This window comes from Poecilia reticulata, linkage group LG7 (genome assembly GCF_000633615.1).
Source record: "Poecilia reticulata strain Guanapo linkage group LG7, Guppy_female_1.0+MT, whole genome shotgun sequence".
Lineage (NCBI taxonomy): Eukaryota > Metazoa > Chordata > Actinopteri > Cyprinodontiformes > Poeciliidae > Poecilia > Poecilia reticulata.
The window spans coordinates 18,831,188-18,854,055 of NC_024337.1; the positions used below are offsets into that span (position 1 = coordinate 18,831,188).

General features: G+C 37.4%; 1 protein-coding gene across 2 annotated transcripts in view; it reads left to right on the plus strand.

Moving 5' to 3' along the window:
• Positions 1–1,217: 1,217 nt before the first annotated feature.
• LOC103467667 (protein FAM19A1-like) overlaps positions 1,218–22,868 on the plus strand; it is a 36,839-nt gene continuing 15,188 nt past the window's right edge. Inside the window, exons 1-2 of one of the 2 annotated variants that reach the window (XM_008414260.2) lie at positions 1,218–1,895; positions 2,811–2,955. In XM_008414260.2, the coding sequence (XP_008412482.1) occupies positions 2,814–2,955 (142 nt within the window). In that variant the 5' untranslated portion in view covers positions 1,218–1,895; positions 2,811–2,813. The remainder of the gene's footprint in view (positions 1,896–2,810; positions 2,956–22,868) is intronic. The other variant, XM_008414259.2, reaches the window with a different exon arrangement.

The following is a 22,868-nucleotide window of genomic DNA, read 5'->3' on the forward strand; positions in this document are numbered from 1 at the left end:
AAAAAAAAAAAAAAAAGTTTTACATCTTGTTATTAAGTAAGTGTACACTAAATTTGTTGATCAAATGTTCAGTTACTGTTAATCAAAGCCAACTCTGWACAGACTTGATTTAAAGGCACTYAGTGTTTCAGCTGTTTTGCAGTTTTCTGGAAATTTGTTCCAGATTTGTGGTGCATAGAAACTGAATGCTGCTTCTTCATGTTTGGTTCTGGTCCTGGGGATGCAGAACAGAACCAGAGCCAGAAGACCTGAGTGGTCTGGAAGGTTGATACAACAACAACGTTTCTCAAAAGTATTTTAGTGCTAAGCAGTTCAGTGACTTGTAAACTAACATAAGTACGGTATTTTACAGTGTATTCTCTGAGTGTGAGTCTTAAAAGTGCTGTGATGTGCTCGATTTTCCAGGTTTTAGTGAGAACGCTGATAAAAATGTTGCTAAAGGGTTAATATAGGAGCGAAGTTGTGATGACACCCTGAAGGCAGAAAGCAGGACTTTCTTAAAGAGACAGAGCCCTAATTTCAAGGTGTTAAATTATTAAGTCAAATTTCTTTTAAGTCAAATTTGATATACAGCATTTTTATAACAACTGAAAACATATTTTCTTGATTGTACTATAAAATTATTATATATGGCTGGAAAACGCAGTAGTCTTCAAGGGAGAAAATAAATATTAAATATTAAGGCGTGGTTTGTAAATGTGCACGCTTGCTTGTTATGTGGCTTGTGTTTTCAGAGAATACGGTGCAACAGCTTTATTACCCAGAATTAAAGTTTCCCAAATGTATTAGGGAAATATACATTGGTTTGATGAAGGCAATGGTTCTACTTAATTTAAAGATTATACAAAGCTAAAAGATTGTTTTCCACAATGATAATTCTGCACGTCACCAAAAGGTAGTGGAAGCTTTGAGCTTTGGGGTGGATTTTCTTTAGCTGAAATTGCTAACCTTAGTCACAAAGTAGATTTATTAATAGTTTCAAATACCAGCCTTACCTCAAAATCTCCTTTTGCACAAAAATCGAGGCATTTTATCAGGGGCGAGAAGATTTTTTTATTTTTTATATATATATATATATATATACACAGCGCAAGTAAGCTGAAGGATTAAACAACCCTTTTTCTCACTGCTTCCTTTTTCTCTCTAGTAATCCTTCAGAGTTTCTTGGAAATACTTAGAGATACTTTGTGCATCTCACCAATGTGGGGCAACAGAAAACTCACACAGAAAAGCTGATAGGACAATCCATAAAAGGATGAGCAGCCCCAGGAGGAATGGCTGTTCTAAATGTAAATAATTGTTAATCATGTGGTCACAGCAGTGTGAGTGGTGCCAGCTTTCCTGATTTGCAATTGTCAGAAGCATATGATCAGATGGAGTCCCACCATGCCATCTAATCCAGAGGCAGTCTGGCTTTAAGACATGTGATACAGTTTTTACACTCAGCCAAGCTGCACGGGAACATTTGTCTCTCAGTGCTCGCTGAGTGAGGAGGGACTCAGCGAGAGCYGCTGCTCGGAGGCTGCCTCTCACTGGAGGGATGCGGATGCTGGAAGAAAAGATTCCAACACAGTTAATTAAGGAGCGCTCCACACATGCTTGTAAAATGCGAGAGGGTGAATGAATTCAATCACTGGGAGCAGCTCCTCAAGGTGAAGAATTGAAAAAGCATTAAATTCCTCTTCTTTTTTTTTTTCCTGCCTGACACCGGCTTGACGGTTATTTCTGAATCACTGGACTGTTGCTATCAAAGTGTGGAGCGGGGAGGCAGTCAGTGGAGTTCCCTCCTCCAGCCAAATTCAGAGTTCCTAGATGGGATCAACGTAACCGGGAAAATGGATGGATTTACAGAAAACTGTTGAGATTTTTTGCACACTATTTGTTGGGTTGCACAGGTAAGATCCTTTATTTAGTTGTTTATTTGTTTGACAAACATAAAGACCTGAAATTGACAAGATTTATTTCTGAGTAGTGCCTCTCTATTTTATGGCTTTGCAGTTTAAAATTGCATTATATGTCCTGTGAGAACAAAGACATTTGAAAAGTGGAAAGATGTACAAACATAAATAAAGTGGTTTAGTACAAGTAATTAAATAAAAGTGGTTTAATAAAAGTTTTATTCTCAGTAAAATGCAGCATTGTAAAAATAAATTTTGACTGTAAAAATTCACCCTCCTACCAAATTTTCTTTGATAAAAATAAGTGCTTTTATAAAATAATGTACAAAACTACATCTTACCGGTGAGAAACATCCTCATGCGTCCAGAACCATTCCTCTGGATCTTTTTTTTTYCCTATAACTCAAGAGCATGGTGAAACATTACAAGCCTTTTTGATTCCTGTTAACACCCTGTCACTGTCACATTATTCTGGCAGCGAGAGAAAAGGCTCTGCAGCTGGCTTCTTGCAAAATCTTATCTTTCTTTAAGTTCCCCTTTTTTTTTTTAGTTGTGAGGCAGAGGAGCACAGCTCAGGAGTTGAAGGAAGTCAGCCTGTCAGGGGAAATCTGTGCTGCATGGTAAAAAAAAGTCCTCAGGGATCACACCACATTTGCTGTGCTGTGGCTTGCGGACAAGACAGGGCAAACTGAGAAGAAAAAGTGAAGAACTCATACTTATATAATCCTAATCATACATCTGGGTGACTAAGAAAAAAAAATCCACTGTGGGGCACTGAGGCCAATCACAGGAAAAAAAAAAAAAAGAAAGAAAGTGGCAAGTGAGTGTGATTTGTGTTTGTGTTGAGTGCAGGATGTCACAGGTAGGGAACACGATGTCTGGTGTGTTGATTCCACCTCTGCTGGTTGTCAGCAGATGTGTCCTGTCATGTCCTGGCTGCTCTGCCTGTGCCTCTGGGTCAGCATAACGGCCATCCAGCTGTGTCAGGCCACCTTCTACGACACCATCCAGCAGCATCCTGGGACGAGGCCCGGYCGGACCACAATTCACACGATTGGTGAGTCTTCATGTGCTTTGCTCTTTTGCTCTGGTTGCTAAAACATGTATTGTCATTTTCCTCTTGCTGCTGTTATCTCTTTCAATTCGTTTGGATTTCTTAAATAGAAAGCAGCAAACCTAATTTTGCTTTAACTCATAAAGATATCGACATTCCTCATTGTGCTTGACAAAAAACAAACATTGAATTTTAACTTTTGCCTGAAGCACACACGGTTTCCTATTTAGATAAGTGRTGTTCAAAAAACATGTGTGGGTCTAAATGTAAGGAAATAACGTGGATCTTTTGGAGCATTGATACCAGTCCTATCTTCAGAGTGTGTGTTGCTTGTTTTGATGTCCTTTCGTTCTGAGTAGTGCATGTACACTGGAATGAATTGTGGGTAATTGCAAGTGTCCCATGACATCAGAGTTTCATTTATACCACTTTTCTATATAAAAAGAGAAACTAACCACCCAGAAATTTAATTTCAATGATTCATGAGAGATGCTTTCAATTTCAAGTGCCCAGCAACCCAAGTTGAATGAAGCATCTACACGTTAGTAACGTTATTATTGAGTCATTATTGTGTCATTATTGTGATATTTTAGCAATTGTGTTGAAGGCAATACAGCAAATCCTGAAAATGCAGTAGGAGATGTTTTCCTATGCCAGTGAAATTAAAAGAAATGTGTAAAATTGTGTCAGGGTTTTGCAAAGACTCTTTGCTCTCCTGCATAATTTAAGTAGCCAGCTGGATTTCATAAATTAGATCAAAATTATTCCAACTTCAGACATTTTACAGCAGCTTCTTAACAATAACAAGCTGATTTATCAAAAATAATAAGTTTTTCTCAACTTCCGAAAAGTTGTGCTGTTTTACTGMTTTAAAAACCACCAAASTTGAAATATGCAGCGGCTGCGCATTTCAACTTTGCTGTAATAATATGTACTCCTCTGTTAAGTCAACACCAAAGTGGGCTTTTGATTGGCTAAGTCCCAGACGACAAGTTCTCTTCCATTAGCATTTGCTGCACATACAGAACCAAACTCTCAACAAACTTTTTTTTTTTTCCCATCAAGGAATTTGTTCCTATCCAATTAAGAAGTAGGGTTGGCAAAACTATTCGGACTGCAGCTGCATAAATATTTGTTTGCATCATACTTCAGGCCAGGCTGTCGGTGTTAGACTGAAGCTGTGAGACGTCATTATATATCTTCCAACCGTCTTTGAAGTGTGCTTTGCTTCCTCCAATAACTTTTGGAGCGTGCTCTCTTTGGATTAACAGAATCCAGACTGAGGAACCATCAGACGTTCAAACTTAGAGCAAAAGCGACTGATCAAATTCTTAATAACCAGTTTGGTTGAGTTATGACGAATCATATATTTTAAAGTAGCTGATATTGGCTATACATTTTTACACTTGGGATTTTTATTAAGATTTGCATCAGATAGCTGGAGAATTTCTATTCAGAAGATCACACAGATAGACAATGAATTCCCGTGTGCTTTCCTTCTTGAGCTATCACAGTTGATATTCATGCTAGACTGCTCTCTCTCAATTTGATCTGCGCGATTGTGCTCCCTGTGAAATTGCACTGAATGAAAAATGACCGAAGCATTGCAGACAAACTTTTGTTTTTCTTAGGCAGGGACGTGGGGCCCTCGTCATGGTAAATAATTATGAACAGCACTCGGCAGAGGAGACGAAGCTGGATGCTGTCAGAACTTCAAAGGCTGATGTAGCTTGCATATGTGTGTGTGTGTGTGTGTGTGTGTGGGGGAGTGTGCATGCGTGTGTGTGTGTGTGTGTGCATGCGTGTGTGTGTGTGTGTGTGTGCGTGTGTGTGTGTGTGTGCAGGTCTTCTGTTATTTCGCACCTCGAGCATATCAGCAAGAGGTCTGTTCAATACACTCAATATTGTGAGTCAGAAGACTTCCTGTTCCAACACCTTCATTTTTATAACCTGCATAGATGTGTGTTGGGGGAAGAAAAATGTAGCGGGAGACACTCACAAATAGGATATCGCCTCAAAAGTGGTCTCCTGTCAACAAAGGCAAATTGAATTAATATTTCAAATGTGCATTCAGGTAAATCTTTGAGGAAAAGAAAAAAAGCCTGTTCAATTTGAACAATTTGATTCCTTCAGGATCTTCTGTTACGGAAAGTGTAAATGCCATGTCATTCCATTTACCATAGTCTTCACTCTTGGACAGATGAGATGCCAGCTTTATGAGTGGAGGACGGGGTGGCTGTCTGGATTGTTTCTGACACTGGGACATTTGTTCTGTGCCGTGTGTGTTGTGCGCCTGGTGGATTGGTGGGAGGATTGGGGTTGACGGGTCATGAATTGGTGGCAAGAAGGCCATTGGTTGCAGACCACTGGGCCAATCATTAAAGGCAGCAAAATGCCACAGGTTCACGGTGGCTGGTATTGCCAGAGGAAATCGAGATTACAGAGGGCGAGAGATCAGTCGTGTCCTTGCCAATAGAAATTTAGTTCCACAGGGAGATGTATCAAAGTCATTCATCTGTAGTGTTTGGGTGAACTGCTAAACTGTGACAAGGTCTGTGAACTTTTTAAAAGCTTCGGAGATGATGGTTATTTGTAAGAAGTATTTGTTTTTATTATCTAGATTTTCTCAGTCACTTTTTTAATATACATTTTTTGCTCTTACAGGATGCCCTGTTACAACCAAAGTGTGCCGGGAAGTCCATTAGCTAGATGACCCTAGAGTAGGTGCTTGTGCATGCTCAGTGATTCGGACAAGGTGCCCTGCTTTTCACCCTGCAGCCTTGCTTACAGATTGCTGCCTGCCACTCTCTGTAAGCTTTGGGCTGTTTCTCTGCCTTCCTGGTGCAGCCAGTGTTGCTCTCTGCGGCATGATTCAGAAGGTGCTGTATTTATTCAGTGCAAAGAGCGTGAACAGTGCTCAAAAGGGAACAGATTGTGCGTGTCGGTGCACTCACAAAGTGGGTAGAGACGTTGCTTTTGGGGTCGCACGTTTCTCGACCCTCAAACATGTGCAGAGGAAAACACAGATGGTCAATTTTTCCTGTCTGAGGCACTGACTTAAGAAAAAAAAAAGAAAAAAGGAGCACACACAAAAACTCACCAGAAAGGTAATATAAACATAAATATATCCGCTACAATCCAAAAATATGTTGCATGCAGAGTTGACGAATCACATTTTTATTTGTTAAGGAGGGACACATTCTTTACAACCATAGTTACAAAGGTTTGCTTTATGTGTCGWGCAGCAGTGTTTTACCCAAAAAGAAACAAAGCTATTACTGATGCAGAGCATCGTGTGTAGGTGTTGGGAGAAAGGACAACAACAATAGTGGCTGCCTGAGGTGGCCTTGCTCCTTTGTGAACTCCCATCCGCCAACAGTTGGCTTTGTGGGGTCAAACTGTTCATAACTGAAAGGTCACTGATTCACAGCTCGGTGCATTTTTACCTCCCACCTTGCAGTAGCTGTAAAAAGTATAGCTTAGAATGAAMATCCATAACRAGATGAGAAATGCAGAGCTCCAGACCTGAAGCAAGCTAGCAAACCCCCCGAGGTGTGCATCATTTTAAGATTTAAATCACCAACACTTGAATCCGTTCAATTTTGTAACTATTGTTAAAAAGTTTTGTTCATGAYTGTTGAAGTGTTCTGTTAAAAAAAATTATACAATGAAACCAAATATTTGCATAAACTACATGAAAAGAGAGACAGGTATTTTTTTTTCTCATTTTCTGACATTAAACTTCTCCTGTTTTAGGTTAGGTGGGATAACCAGAATAATTTTTATTTCTTAAATAACAGCTGAATAAGAGAGAAAATGTTTATTGGTTTCTCTCTTTTTTATTATAATTTTTCATACTTTAAACAATCTAAAGCCCAGATGAAGGCTTTCTGAGCTTCTGATCCAAACAAAGGCACATGTGTTAGCCACATTCAGACACAACTTATGACCTCATGCAAACATGATACTGCTTTAAACATTTATGTGCATAAACCACTATGGTGCTTTTCAGTTTGAGTTCAAGTTGAACTCAAATTCATTGTTGGTTAGCTGTCAGCTTCAATCCCCAAGACCAACTAATCTGGTTTCTTAATAACTGAAGACACTAAGCAACAGCATGCTAACTGTTTATAACATTGCCTGTCACTTTGCTGCAATTGCACTGAAATATCCCCATAGAGGGATAATAATGGAATTTCTATTATATTGTAATATTTTAAAGGATCTAACTTTAAAACTCCAAAACGATCATTTTAAATCCAGCTGCAAAGTCGGGAACACGAAACACCACAAACATTGTCTAATCTCTAATGTACTTCTTGGAAAAACAACAGTAATGTTATCATCAATGTTTTTGTTTTCTGCTTTGCTTCTTTATATCTGTGCTTCTTTGACAAGCCTGACTTCTGCTTTAATGTCTCCTCTTATATTTAACATGTTTAATCCTCCATTTCTATTGCTAATGCTTCCTCAAACATCTCGCTGTAGATTATGAACCACCAATGATTCTTCCACTTTCTTACGTTTTGTTGCTCTTTGAACAGTATTTAATGTTTTTTTGTGTTATGGGATGTTGAAAAAATGAAATGGAAATCAAAAYCATTCATTTATAATTGTAGCATAGTTTTTTGTAGTGTAATTAATTTTTCCTAATCAATCTTTGTTAATCTTGCAAACTTAAAAAAAAAWATCCTATTCTACTWTGCAGTTTATCTAATAAACTGTGTTATAATGCCACAGTATATTGGTGCCTACATAAAATACCTAGAGATGCCCTGAAAACCTGACCAGTGCCTGAAGTCACCTGACTCTCGGMATGACCGGTGAATRTCTGTCAAAAATAATAAGAGAAACTTTAATCTTTTTCTGATCAGTGAAAGCATTATACTACTGAGCCTTAGCAATGGCAGGTGGTACTGTCAAGAAAACCTTTGATTTGGGATAAACACTCATTCAGGCCACAAGAGAGCAAGAGGGAGAAAGACTTTCTGCAGGTAACAGGAAGAATGAACAGMAAAGTTATTCTGTTTTCACCTTTTGAGCTTTGAAAATCCGTTATGGAAAATGCAGGTTTGGGAACGTTGGCAGCCCATCGGACATCTCAGTACAGAATACAGTTCAACAGTTTGTAGAATATGCATTTGGAAATACTTTTTTATGCAATGCTAGCAACACTAACCTTGGAAAAGGAAATTTGATGCTAAATCTAGTTTTAAAATGTCTACTCCATACTCATGTGGTGTGTTTCAAACAGTAAAATTGAACGTTTTATAAAACAGAAAACAAAAACATACACTATATATGAAAATGTATTGATGTGTATTGATTCATTGTTAACACAGTTTTAAACAGAAATTGGAATCATCAGAAATCAGTTTTGGCAAGTAAGAGCTTCACAGAAAACCAGTGCAGAACCACCACAGAGTCTGATGGTGCATCTTTAAAAACCACTCATGTCCCTCTTTCTGACTCAGGACATGTTTTTACTTCTGTGCGCCAACAAAAGAACCACTCACTGGTAAACCTCACACTGAAACAAACATGAAAAATGGATTTTCAGCTGTCACAAACAAAGCTTGTATCTGCTCCACACTGTTTTAGACACTGACAATTTAATAGCCTTATATAATGCATCCTGGAGGCACATTATTTTGACATACATCTTCCTCCACCCCTCCCCTGGACCTCTCCTCAACCATGCTCCCACTAGTGTCAGTGCGGCGCCAATGGGAAGAGGCATTCAGCCTSAGCCTAGGGCCTCTCCACAGCTGGAGCTGAACAAACCCACTTTGTCCGGATGCTGTTAAACATGTTCCTGAGAGAATGAAGAACCGTTAACCATTAAGTTACATATCAGGACAGTCTTCTACAGGGCTTTTAAAAAGATTTCCCACTTTAAAAGACTGAAGTTAATCTTTTTTTTTTTCATCATTTCCAGCAGCTATGAAGTATTCATGGATTCTTTTGCTGCTCGCCCTAAAAATATATATATATTCTAACATGAATTAATCGTTAAGACAATCAGTAGCTTAATTATTACTGTATGCTCAGAGCTACACAAGTAGATTTTACACATTCTAGTATTTCCCATTTATTCACTCTTTCAGGATGTGAATTATTCATAAGGAAGATCTCCTCTAAGCTTGTGGATATTTGTTTAAACAGCATGTTTAATTGAAGTCTTTCAGCCAATTCGGTGTTGGAGCTATGAGTTGCCGTCACTTATGTGCAAAATGATTTTTTGTGGCCCACAGCGTAATTAATTAGCCAGCTTTCACTTTCTGAGACTACACCAGATGGTTTTTTTTATCATTATTTTTAACCACAGCTACAGTCTCAGTGTCTTAATAACAAGAGGTGTTGACAGCAAGAACAGTTTATCGGCTCTCAAGCATGTTAAAGACTGTGTTAATGTAAATAATTTTATAATAAATTTGTTTATCATTCTAACTCATTTCACTCTGAGAACTACTAAGAAATAACRCCTTAAAGCTGAAAAAGTGCRTTCAGGCAAGCATTAACCTTGACTGCAGCGATAAGCAGGTAGATTAAAGCTATTGATATGGGCACATAATGACTACAAAAAGGCAACAGCCTGATTCCAGTGATGCTGTAAAAAGATTGAATTATGTCTTCTGCATGCTTCACTCCATGCAGAGAAGTTTAGATCTGATGTGGCAAGAAAGAGARAATGTTTGCTGCTCATCTAATGTGTCTCTGTGTTGGGTCCAGTACAGTGATGCCAAATCCTCAGTTACGAAAGCAGCTGTTGCATGTCCTAAATCTCACTAGACTTTGCTAAATTACATCATCACTTAATTTGCATAATTGACCACGTGCATGTGATTTATAATGGATGCCTTGGGAGAAAGGAATAATGTCATAAGTGAGATATAATGTGAGTCATATAGGAGTTGCACAGGATACTGAATCACGTTCTTACTGTGCTCAATATCACAAAATTGCTTTAATCCTATAATTTGCAGGCTAAAATATTTTTGTTGTACATGCCCAAAGTACAACAAAAATATTATTTTTTAAAAATATGAAGGTTGTAATGCCCAGATTTGACGTCCATGTTGCAACATCCTGAGGTTCAGCGATGTTATTAGGATGATTGTCATGGTTAAAAATGTAGGTTAATTAGACTCTATTATCTCAATATTCAACAATAGAATCACAATGTCATGTCCTCCTAAAATCAAGTAGACCTATTAAGTTAAAACTAACTTTATTCTTATACCTGTTTTTTTTTACTCTAATATTTCACCTGTCAAGGTTTGTGTCTTATGAAAAAGATCCAAAGCTTAATTTTTATTTTTGTTTAAAGTCCCTCTTCGAAGAAGCTACAAGAAGTCACAACACAACATGAACATTTTCAACCTGATTATTTATAACTAAGGCAGAGTGATAAATTTATGATAAAGAGTAAGGTTGTAATAATCCCCACCATGTGAAGTTTCTTTGCAGTTGAGGAGTGAACATCTGCTCTAACTTCAGCTGGGAGGGACTGATTAGGAGAAGGACCAGGCTGCCTGTGACTGCCTTGGATGAGGGAGAAACCAAACAACAGGAAATGTTGCTAGATTAGTCAGTGGTCAGTCATTTTTGGAAAAAATAAAATAATCATTTGAGGGCTCTGAACATGCATATAGCACTAACCTGCTAATAGGAAACAGAACTAAAGGCAGCTGATTTATTATTCATAGTAATTTGTGAAGTAGACTGTTTAAGCTTGCTGAAGATGCTTTTAATATTAAACAAGGAGACAATGTTGCATTGCCATGGTGATGTCCATATTTATGAGCAGCAATGCCAGTGAAATAAGTGTAAAACAGACTTTGTTTTTATCTCCTTTTTTTCTAATCTGATCAGTTTAAGGCTGTAATTAATTGCTGTTCATTTCTCTGAGCACTGAATATGATGACATCTCACTAGAAATGCAAACGTCTGTTGGTCTTAATAAATCTTGACTAACAAAAAAAGGCTAGCCTGAAACTGTCACTGTTTCCAATGTTTACTAGACAGCTAGATAGATAGATCTGGACAGGGGACTGATCTGAAAAAGCTCTACTTTGGTCAAGGAAATGTAATAAAACATTAGATATGTATTGCTTCCCTTACTTTGATGCTCTAAAGAAAGGCAGAGCATTGTTTTTATGTTTAAATTAAATATACAAGACGCTGTGCGACTCTTGTACACACAAACTGAAAAAAGAAAAAGAAGTGATTATTCATTCCTACAGCATCTTTGACCCATCCTCAGCGAACACACTGTGTCATCTTTTAAATCCTTGTTCAAGGCTTAAATAGCGTTCATCCACACACCACTACAGTTCGAATGATGTAACCCGCAAGCAAAGAGTTGTTGCACTAAACCATAAAGTTCCTTAGCAATAGACAGCTTGCAATCACAAAATTAGAACATTAAAGTTTGAAGTGCATGAACTGCCACCTCTGGCCAAATATTTCTCTAAGACATCATTAGGATTGCATGTATGAAAGACCTCCAGTATAATGAAGAGGAGAGAGACACATTTTGCCTCAGAGTGACGTTGTTAGTTGATTGTTTCAAACCACTTTGGGTCTCTTGGGTGCACGAAAAGCAGCATCCTCCTGGGGTCATCAGCCAGAGTTCTGGGTGCTGGTTTTGCTTGTAATTAGGTGCAGTTTTCTAAATATGTTGCTGTGACAGTTTACATAGCTCAAGGATAGTTGACTCTGAAACCCTGAGTTCTGATGAAAGTGCTCACTTTTTGCTTTAATCCATAAATAGTCCAAAACAAAGCTCAGGCGTGCACACAGCGGCAAAATGATTTTGCTCCTCTGAACGTTCTGGAAAGGTAGAAATATTTATTTGTGACTGCAAATGGATCTGTTCTTTCAAAACAGAGCTTAAGGGTATCGTTAATATTTCAGATTAATTAGTAGATAACGATAGTAAGTAATTATAATACAAAACTTAACTGCTGGGAGTTTGAAAGGAGTTTTTAGCAAATAGCGAATCCTGTTTTCAATCCCATCCAAATAAAACATATTTGAGGAAAATACGGTTTTTGTATTTAGAACTTGTTTTGGTCCTACTGTTGTTCATCGCATGCTAATGTGAATAAATCAGGCCTTAGCCTGACATTTAGCTGCGTTTATATTTAATAGACTAATAATTACATAATTAGGAAGCATTAAAAGGCTCTGTTGACTTTTATACACACATTCTTAAAGTGTGGAGTGAAAGGCTCAACGGACTTCAGAGAGTAACTGCAGTTGAAATTAAAAACGAAAAGCATGCTTATTCCATACAGCAGGGAAAACATAAAAGCTAGATATCGTTGCGGCTTTTTAAATTTGCAGGAGGCCCAATTCTCCAGGAAAAGTCATCAGTAGACACAAGTCAAGGCTGGCTTAACTTTCTGATATAACGTTTTCGAACAGGGAGGACATACGTTATCACTTATTCAGGGGTAGCTTTTGTTCTAACGGGAAATTGTTGAATTAAAGAGCAGCCGTGTTCACACATAAACCCAAAACTATTCAAATTAAATTGTAATTTTGAAACTGCAAATAAAATCACCATCACATGTTACTCGTTTAGTCACACGTAAAAAAATGAAAAACAACAAAAACACAAGAGCATTTAGTAAAGCATCCTTGCTGTTTTCTCATTATGATGCAAATTATTGTAGCCCGACACATTGCAGACCACCAACAAACTCCTACGTTGCTAAAGCAAGATGTGCATGATGTGAGCCATCGCAGTTTAATAGTGAACACTGAAAATGTCAACAGATTTGAGAAAAGGCAGTAGTGCTCAGAACTGGAACTCTTCAGGACTATTTTCACAGTTTAACACTCTGGGTTAAAATAACACCCTTAGTGATGAAAGAGATGTTTTGTTTTTTTGCCGGTACTGAGTCCAGTCGAGCAAACAGGACAGGAAGGCAAGATGCAGCTCTGCTCATCTCTGGCAGTATCCTTGTAGCATTGTTTTTTTTTATTTTATTTAAAATATGGCAACCTTTAAGTGAATGCAATGCTCTCATATGCATTGACTTAAATTAAGAATTTAATAATACGGTTGCACTCAGCTTTGTTACTTTTTTTAGTCCACAAAGAGCTTTGTAAAAGCTACAGTCTTTGGCTTTGCATGAGTCTTTCATGATCCTGGTGTGTTTGCTTGTCTTGCCTTTCTACCATATTCTGGCAAACAAGTTTGGTGTTGGAGTGTTTTCTGACTCTTGGTAGAGCTTTAACACTTCTAAGTGCTTTACATGAGAAATGTAAATCAACAACCCCCCCCAAAGAAACTTTTATTGCAGTGGCATGATAAGGGAAAGCAAGGAAATGTTGGAACACAGAACAAAATGAACAATTTTTTTAACCTTGATTGAAAATAACTCAGGGTTTTAGCATTTTTGCAGTTTTCTGGAGTTTATTCCACATAAACGGAGTATAAAAACTGAATGCAGCTGGATTGCAGAGTAGATTTGAGACGAAACACCCGAGTGGTCTGATTTTTGATACAACAACATATCTTTAATGTATTTTGAGCCACTCAGTTGTTTATAAACTGGATAAAGTATTTTAAAATCTATTCTCTGATGTAAGGAGCAAATGTAAAGACTTTGGAGCTGCAATGATATGTTATGTTTTCTTAGTTTTAATGAAGATCCGAGCAGCAGCGTTCTGGATCAGCTGCAGCTGTCTGACATTTTAGCCACAACTGTGAAGATTCTGCTGCAATAATTAATTAAACTAAAGGTGATTTTTGTTTAACATTTTGTTGGGACATTAGTCCATTAATCCTTGAAATGTTCTTCAGGTGATTAAAAAAGTCAATTGGGATTAAAAATTATAGGGCCGGCAGAAAATAATGAACAATTATCAAGGTAAAAATTATTATTTTCACATTTTTACAAATAAAACTGAAAATGCAGTCACCCAGTCCACCTCTGTACAAATCATTCCTGTGTAAATACAGCTACATTTCAAATTCTTTCACATGACAACGCTTTCATTTCCCCTTATATAAGCATAAGCATTAAGAAGAATCTCTTCTTACATGAACAATTGGAGCCAATTTCCTAATTTTGGAATTCGTCATCCGGAAAACAAATTCTTTTGAAACCAGAGTTGTGGTTGATGGATCATTTCATATGACTTTGCTATTGTAAGAAACCTATTTTGAATGCTTGGCAGGAATGTGAAATTCATTATCATTACTTAGACCTCATTAAGCTGGAAAGAAGCATCTCAACTTACTAATTGGTTCCAAGGGGGGAGTAGTATCAGAAATAAGCAGAGTAATTAATATTGGGTTTATCGGGCTCTATGGAAGACTTCATGTTTTTTTTTTTTTTCAGCACTTACTGCGCCATAAGTCTGCTAGCATATTTGCACTACAGATCCAATTACCTTTCCTGCAGAGACTGCAGCGTACATGTGTGGAGAGAAAAAAAAAAGGGACAAAAGTGTCAATATTACATTCTGGCAAATATGATGGAGGTGCTGACTGAAAGCTTTGACATTGTAAAAAAAATGTCTGGCTTCAAATCTAAAATTATATCCTGTAATTAAACCGCAATCAATGAAACAATAAGTCGCTTTCACAGAGTCTAATTTAAAGTGTCTAGCGACGTATGTGCTAAAATATTCCTGTAACATACTACAACATATGGTTTAGCACTTCCTTGTTTGCAGCTGATCATCATCCTGTGGCAGCTACGCCATGCTGAATAGAATATCTGTCATGTTTCCCCCGCTGATCAGAAGTCTTGTATAATTACTACCTCTTACTTTTCAGACTTCATGGCATAAATCCAAAAAAAAGTTATTAAGTCTTTGCATATCACACGCATTCACTTGGCAGCCACATTTGCTCTCCGTGTGGAAGACCAGCAATCACATCAGAGTAAAGCAGCCGCTCTCTAAAGACTCTCTGACTTTGCTCTCAGTCTGCTTCCTTTTCTTTCTGCTCAGCGTATCTCTTTCATCAGAGCAGGCGATCTGAAAGCGCAAAAATACCATTTCGACACATTTCCTAGTCAGGGGAAAAAGGGCCATAGATGGAAGGACAGGAGCAGCTTGACATTTGAAAATGAATGACATCATACTGACAGGGGATGTGTTTTTATGTTTTCCTTTTCCTTGTTTTTTTTATTTATTTATTTATTTTTTATTTTAGAAAGCTGCAGAGCAAAGGCATCCAACGGGAGAATAATGTAGATAAAGTGTCTTTGTTCATTTGTGTTTAACAGACATGAAAGCTGCAAGCGGGACTGCTGCTCTCCGCTGTTACACTCAACAAGCCACACATCCCCACCATGAAAACCAAATAACCACGAGCCTTTTTCATTTATGAGTACGGCTCCTTGAGACACACAATAGCATTTTGTTAGCCTTGATCAGGGCCAGTTTTGCAGTGTCCTGTGCTTGTGTTTGTTGCCTATGTAAGACAATGCTCTTTGAGGCCCCAATGCAAATGAGTAGCTCTCTCCGTATCCCCCCCCTATTTGCTGATTCCTCTGTTGCATGCCGTTTTGATGCATCTTAAAACAACACCGACTCTGCTCTGCGAGTAGTCATTTTTGCATTTCAATAAAGCATCAGCCATCCTTGGCCCAGTGCACAGGACCAATCTTACGGCCTCCTCGTGTGACACGCTGTCAAAACCAGCAGCCATATATCAAGAATTTCTGCATTTTTATTTGTCATGGGCACTGCTCTTTCAGAGTAGCAACGGGTAGTTTTCTGTGCCTTGCAAATTGTTTTAAAATTTTCTTTTCCTGAATTGCACTTGCACACAAAAGTGTAAACTTTGGCTAGTGTAAAAATATGTGTTAAAGCTGGCTTAGTCCTGACTCTTGGTCTATAAAAAGGTTTCTTATTGCCGAGGTATCACACAAAAAGTATCTCATGATGGCTAAAGCATGACGGTCTCAAGACTTTTGGAACACTATCGTTGCAAATCATACAAATGGCATTGTTTGTAGATGTATTTTTACAGTTTTTTGTTTTTTATGATTGTTTTGTTGCAAGTTTGAAAACAAAGCAGTTTCCTTTCACAGCACTTATCAAAATTAGCACAACCACACACCCAATTAGTAGAACAATGGAGATCCTTTGCAAAATTAAACGCTTTTTGAGAAACAATATACACTATTCTACGAAAACTGTTTTCTCATAATCTCAAACACATCGTCTAACACTGTTCTTGTGAAAGTGCTGATTATTGGAAATCTAAAGAACATTTAGCTGTTTGAGATTTTCTTTATTATGTGAAGGAAGTAAAACAATAAATTCACCAAACACGACATAATGTCAGAAAACATGGAAGTGATACATTTCTCCACACATTTAGAAGAAAAATGCGTGACTCCTAATTTACTTTTATAGTCAGCAGCAGGCAGGAAAGTTTCTTCATTTGTAACGGATTTTTCAGCTTTTGTTTTTCACAGTTGCTAAAACTCTACACACCATCCTCTAATTCAAAATTCAAAGTCTGAGAACATTTATTTATTTAATCCGTCTACTGGCAAATCCTTATCCTCCTTTCACTTAAATAGAGACACTTTCCTCCACAAAATCATTAGTTTGTACTGGAGATTGCATTTTTAGCTTATTTGAAATTGAGATTTCTGATTACTGAAGTTTAGTTTGTTTTCATTTTCCTTATTTTTATTATTATTTTATTTTTATTGTATTATCAATTATTATTATTATTATTATTATTATTATTATTACCCTTTATTTCACTGAAAAATTCCAAACGAGATTAAAAATGTTTTTTTGGGGTTTTTTTTACAAGAGAATGCAAGATTGGCAGCAAGACTCAGTTCATAAAACTTTGAAGGCAAAACTGCCTAATGTTCCTTCCAAAAACAAACAATTCCTTCCAAAAATCACTAAAAACAGCCTTAAAAATATTTAGCAATGACAGCAACTTAAATGTAATCTTTTTTATGTAACTTGTTCCAAGACGATGGAGCAGAAAACTGAAAAAGATTTATTTCCAAGTTCAGTTCGGACTTAGGCACTGAAAGTAAAAGTATAAGTTCTCAACGAAGAGAACATCCTCAGGTGGATTTTCTATTTATGAAGGCATATAAATATGAAGTAAGATGTCCAAGTATGGACTTATGAATAAAAATGTGCCAATGATGGAGTCTCGGAGTGGCCAAGGCCATCCATCCAGCCCTGTCATATAACGTACAATGATGTGTGAAACAATTTAAACCTGTTATAAATCTTAAAGCTGCACGATAAACTCTATCCAGTGAATGAAGGCATTTAAAAGAAGCATGAATGTATAAATTGTTTAGTAAAAACATGAAAGTAGCTTGAAAAGATGATGGACCAGATCAATATAAAACATCATTATAAGCAAGAACATTAAATTTTGCATATGACATTTTTAAATTAAGACCATTTAGCAGAATTTACCTCTGAGGAACATTATTGAGCACATGGAGAGAATTAGAAGTTAGATTTCCCACTTGAACACACTGGTCAGATAGTTTTTAAACCAAAAATGAAGAGTTTCTGTATTAAAACCTCATGATTAAGTGTATCAAATGCTGTAGAACAAATCAACAAAGGGGGCTGCACCATGTTGCTTCTTATCTAAAAAAAATCTATAAAATCATTAACCACTTTTAGTGCTGTTGCATTGCTACTATGCATTTTTATAGTCTGAGAATCTGATTTATGTTTTTTCTGTAGTCATTAAAGGGATTTCAATACGTTGTAATCAATAAACATGATATGCACTACCCTGAACACAGTTTTTTTTATTGTTTTTTTATTGTTTGACGTCCCGTGTAATCACTGGGTATGCAGTGTTTTCATTTTGACTGCTGTGTGGATGATCTGAGGTCGCTGTTTCGTTTTTAGCCCATTTGAAAGTGTTTTGAGATCATCGTTCAGTTTTGCAAGAGTCAATGCGTCAGAGAACGTAGTTTGTAAAAGAGTCTTTGTGTTCACAGTTCAGGAAAGAAACGGGAAGTTGGTTTCAAGAAATATTTTTTTACCAATTCTGTGAAAACAGTTGTTACGATTTAGTGTTGTAGAAAAGCCTTAGCATCGCTAGGCAGATTATGCACAGGCTGATAAAGTTGGTCTTTTTCACATATTTAAAAAAAAATCTTTGAATCAAGTCTTCTTCTTCCTCTCTGACGGTCACTCTCATCATTTTTGTTTTTTATAGGCACCTTCTATTTTTGTCAAAAACATGTAAACTCACCTGCTACTGCCATTTTTACGGTGCTTACACTAGTGCATAGTGCTGTCAATTAAGCTGTCATTATTAAAAAAAACCTTCCAATTAGCATTTTCAATACTTTCATGTGCATCTCCATTTAATTTCTGAGCTAATTTGTGTTGATTTCTGTGTATCTGTTTATTACATGAGTTGTTACCTAAATTTAACATGCATTTTATTTCAATGGTCCATCTGAAAGGAGAAAACCCCAACTGCGCACCATTGACAATTATTTTCCCTGCTGTATTMAAACACTTTCTCGTGCACTGTAAATTCACATTTTTGCAATTAATTATTATTTCAATCTTTTAAGCAAACACTCAAGTGCTAAGTCTTTTCCTCGCCATCGCAACAAATTTATCACAGTTTATCAAGCAATATGTTGCTTGCCTTTCACCCTATCGTTTACGTCTAAAATAACAACAGAGCTGCTGGGACTTCAGATGCTTTTGCAGAAGGCAAGGAGGGGAAAAATAGTCACTCAGTTTGACACCATGCAGTCACATGTTTGGTGCCTCTCACTGGTTTCCATCTGCATTAATTTGACATTCTCTAATCTGGCGCTCCTGTTTCCTGTCAGCGACAGAAATGCTGCACCTTGCTGGCTTGGATGTCTGCAGAGGGCATGCACAGGGGGGGGAAAGTGGAACCTATTATGGGTCACCTTGGTTGTGTTTTCCATTAAAAGGTGACAGACGTGGTGCTCTAATACACAGGCAGCAATGGTTTGGGGACTGGGCCCTGCTGTCTCTGGTAAATGACTTTAAAGCTACAAAATAATTAACCACAGGACTTGGAGGACTTGCAGGGGCTTGCATTTGACATGGGCTCAGCCTGGTGTGTGTTTGGAGACATTCAAATGTCACCTGCTTATCAAGATTGTCGTATGGCACTTGTCTGTGAGCATACACATTCAGTGCAGGATATACTCATAGTATCATCTCCTGACAGTCACCTGAATCCAAAGTCTCAGGAGGGAAAGTGGTTATCTGCCAAATTGAGTCCCCAAGGCTTTCCATTTCGAGTGTAACTACTCTTAGCRCTAGCCTCTCTGGCATAAGCTGTTTTCATTCAAGTCAAACATTTTTGCAAACATTAATTAGGTTTAAACCAAGTGAAATGTGGTGTTCAGACCCCCTCTGCATGTATTGTTCATACAKTACATTCACTGACTTGAGCTTGTGGAACAGATGGCAGAAAAGCGTTGCCATTCAGAGGATATACTTGCTATCAGCGTCTCCGGAGACAGCCGCGCGGTCTAGGCTCATTACAGTAGACAGCAAGTCATTGCATACTTATTGCATAGTGACATTTCTATTGAGACAGACTGACCATTTTCCTCTGTGCAATGGCTGTTTCATCACGTCTGAAGAACCATTTACCGGTCCCACGTGAACCCTTTTCACATTCATTAGGCAGGCCGAACAGCACGGCGACAGAAATTCAGACCCGGTGCTACACATTCATGACATGCATGATTTGACAGCATTTGCCTTCATCTGGACTCGCTTGTCCATAACTTATCAGATTCTGAAGCAGGTTTTACTGACTCTGACAATGTGCTGRGGGTCTGCTTTCTGAACAAGAGGYTCCACTGATGCCAGGTGTTGTTATGTGTGCTGTCATTGCATTAAGCTCTGAAACATTTGAGCGTAAAATAKAAAACAGATGTCTGTGTTAGTGAGTGTGTTTTCGTAAATATTGTTTGAAATTGAACGTGGCATTTGACTTTGCTGTTAGTTGCACTTTAGAGAGAGAAATCATAAACTAGATCACCTGCATCAAGATTAATGCAAACAGACTCTTATTCTACTTTGGTTTTCTTAAATGGAAAAATGTGTGTAATAAAGCTGCTAACAGAAAGGACGTTGAATTACTGAAGCATTTAAAGCCCCCTGAACATTTGTTAAATCCCCATGTTATTCATTTTAGTTCTTTTTAATTGAGAACCAGACTTCCTTTTCCTCAAGTTCATAAAAATGAGACCGCACACAGGCCAGTTTCTCTTTGCTCAGACTAGGAAAACAAGAGAACGYATCGTTCCAGTAAGACAGATGATTTTCACAAGGCAGAACATGACAACGAATGACAGAGAGGTTGGATGAGAAGCTGAGTTTATCATGCCATCGATCACAATGGATGGTTATAAAAACGATGTTAATGAAAAACAACTGTTTTCTTAGTGTGAGATTAAACTACTGCAATTTGGGTTTGTGAGTTTCGGCTAGTGTCAAAATTCAAGTTTGTTGTAAAAAAGTAAGTGGACAAGTTGGGTTTTCTGACAATACAAATKTGGATGTTTTTGCATATTTCTGACAAAAAAAGTTTAAAATATCTACATCTGAGTGCAATTTTTTTAAAATTTACATTTATTTACTTAAATTTACATAACATTAACAGCTATTTATCTGCTACAGCTTTAGCATTGGAAGTAAATCTAAGAAATGTAATTTTTTTATAAAAATTGTGACATTTTATGTTACAAAATGTTAATAAAAAGCAACATTTGACTTCCTTCAGCTTTTAAAATGTTTTATCCAGTTTATGAGTTTTAATAATACCACTGTCATCCAGAATAATGTAGGATATTGAAAACATAGTTTCATCTAATGTTTAATTGCATTTTCTTGTATTGTTGTGAGACAGGATGAAGAAAGGGGGTTTCACAGATAAAAATGCAGATGTTCTCTATTACATCAAAATGTTTTGATAAGTTTGTTTAGGACACTGTACCATTCCTGCTTCTAGAGGGTTTTATAATGTTCTCTGGAAATGTGTGTTTAGTTATTATTTCAATAAATGAGAATATTCTATTGTTTGCGTTCACCTTGGTGCTTGGTTTTTCTTCCTCTGCGGAAATCCTGTCAACGACCTTCTTATATACAGTCTAGGACCATAAGAGTTAATTCAGGTAATGTGATTTAGCACCAGCAGTTAAATCATCTGGTCAGGAACCACAGATATACCTTTTTTATATTAGAAAATGCTGATGCAACGTAAAGTTTACTACGTCTGAGAACCTGCAGGGTTTTTTTTTTTACAGCTTGGTTAGGATGTGAATAAAACAAGATTTCCAGTAATCAGTTCTTCTGTTTGAATGAACAAGATGCCTCAGAGGAAAAAAAAAAGTCACAAAAAAGATTGTATCAGTGCAGTGATTGATGCCGTTGGAGCTGATTGGTCGGTTCATATATGTGTCTGGATCTCTCAGGTCAAAACTCAATCGCAGCAGATTACATTAGGTTTCTAGCACAGGTTGTCATGGTGATACAGTCCAGTAAAGAAGCAAACCAGCTTTGAGACGCTAGAAACCCAGAATGGTGTGTGTTTCTGGTTCAGACTTTTATCTATCTTTTGTAGTCTTCAGTCACAAGTTGCTGGCATTAAAAATAAACATAGTCTCTTAAAGCACACTGTAAGTCAGGGATTTCTGAAAAGATTTTATAAAAAATAATAAAACAAAGTAAAATGTTTTATCACTCTATTAACGCTCCAGCTGGAGGTCTTTTAAATTTAATTGTGCCATGCAAAGTTTTGAGTGGTGGTGGCAGCAGAAGGCAGCTGGATGGCAGAAACACACGTTTATTATAAGAAATAAAAGGCACAGCACCAGTAAATGTACCGTAATCTCCGGACTATAAGCCGTTACCGTTTCCACATGTTTTGAATACGGCAATAAAGCTAACGTACGTTTTTCTACTCTTGAAAGGTTTGACTGCTGAGTGATCAAGAGAACAGCACAAGGTCAAGAGCAAAACAAAAGTGACATTAAGAGCAACAACAGAGACTTGGAGAGTGTGTGTGAGTGAGTTCAAATCCGACACTGATGAAGACGACTTCTCCAGTGCAATCAATAACTTTTCCTGTTAGCCTGCTGTACTTTTTTAAAATTATTATTAAGCAGCTTTGTTACAGGAAATATTTTGAAAAAGCATTTGTAGCATGTTTTTGAGTTCCCATTATGTGTTTTCATTAAAAATAATTTAAAAAAGGTCTGGACACTTGCGGGATATAGACAAGTGCAGCCTATATATAAACACGTTTTTTAAGATTGTGGGTATTTAGCTGTGCTCAATAGTCTAGAAATTATGGTAATACTTAGAATAACAACACAAACTGAGTGATAAAGAGCCACTGTAAACCTCCAGATGTAAATACTCTGCWGTGTCTAATAAGTAAGTGTTCTCTTTCACAGCCACCCAAAGGATGAACAGGATAAATATTGAGAATAAACAGAGGATGAAAAAAAGGGCTAACTTTCCAACTACCGTATTTTCCGCACTATAAAGCGCACCGGATTATAAGGTATGCCTTCAATGAACGACCTATTTTAAAACTTTTTTCATGTATAAGACACACCGCATTATAAGGCGCATAGAATAGATGCTACCGATTTGTTCCGTACTCTATTATTACACATCCACATTTGTAAAGAAGTGGTCAGAGTGCTTTATATAGTAGGCTGCCCCAGTCGTTGTTTCACTCACGGTGTTGGTCTTGCGATATTGTGCCCAACTGCTTTCTGGGTAACACAGACCAACCGACACGCTGCCGCCGCAGTCTCTGTCTCTCTTCCCCCCTCCTGGCTTTAAATGTATAGGGGCTGGTCCCTTGGTAACCCTAGTCGAAGCACCGCGGATGGATAAAGTCAATTTGTTGA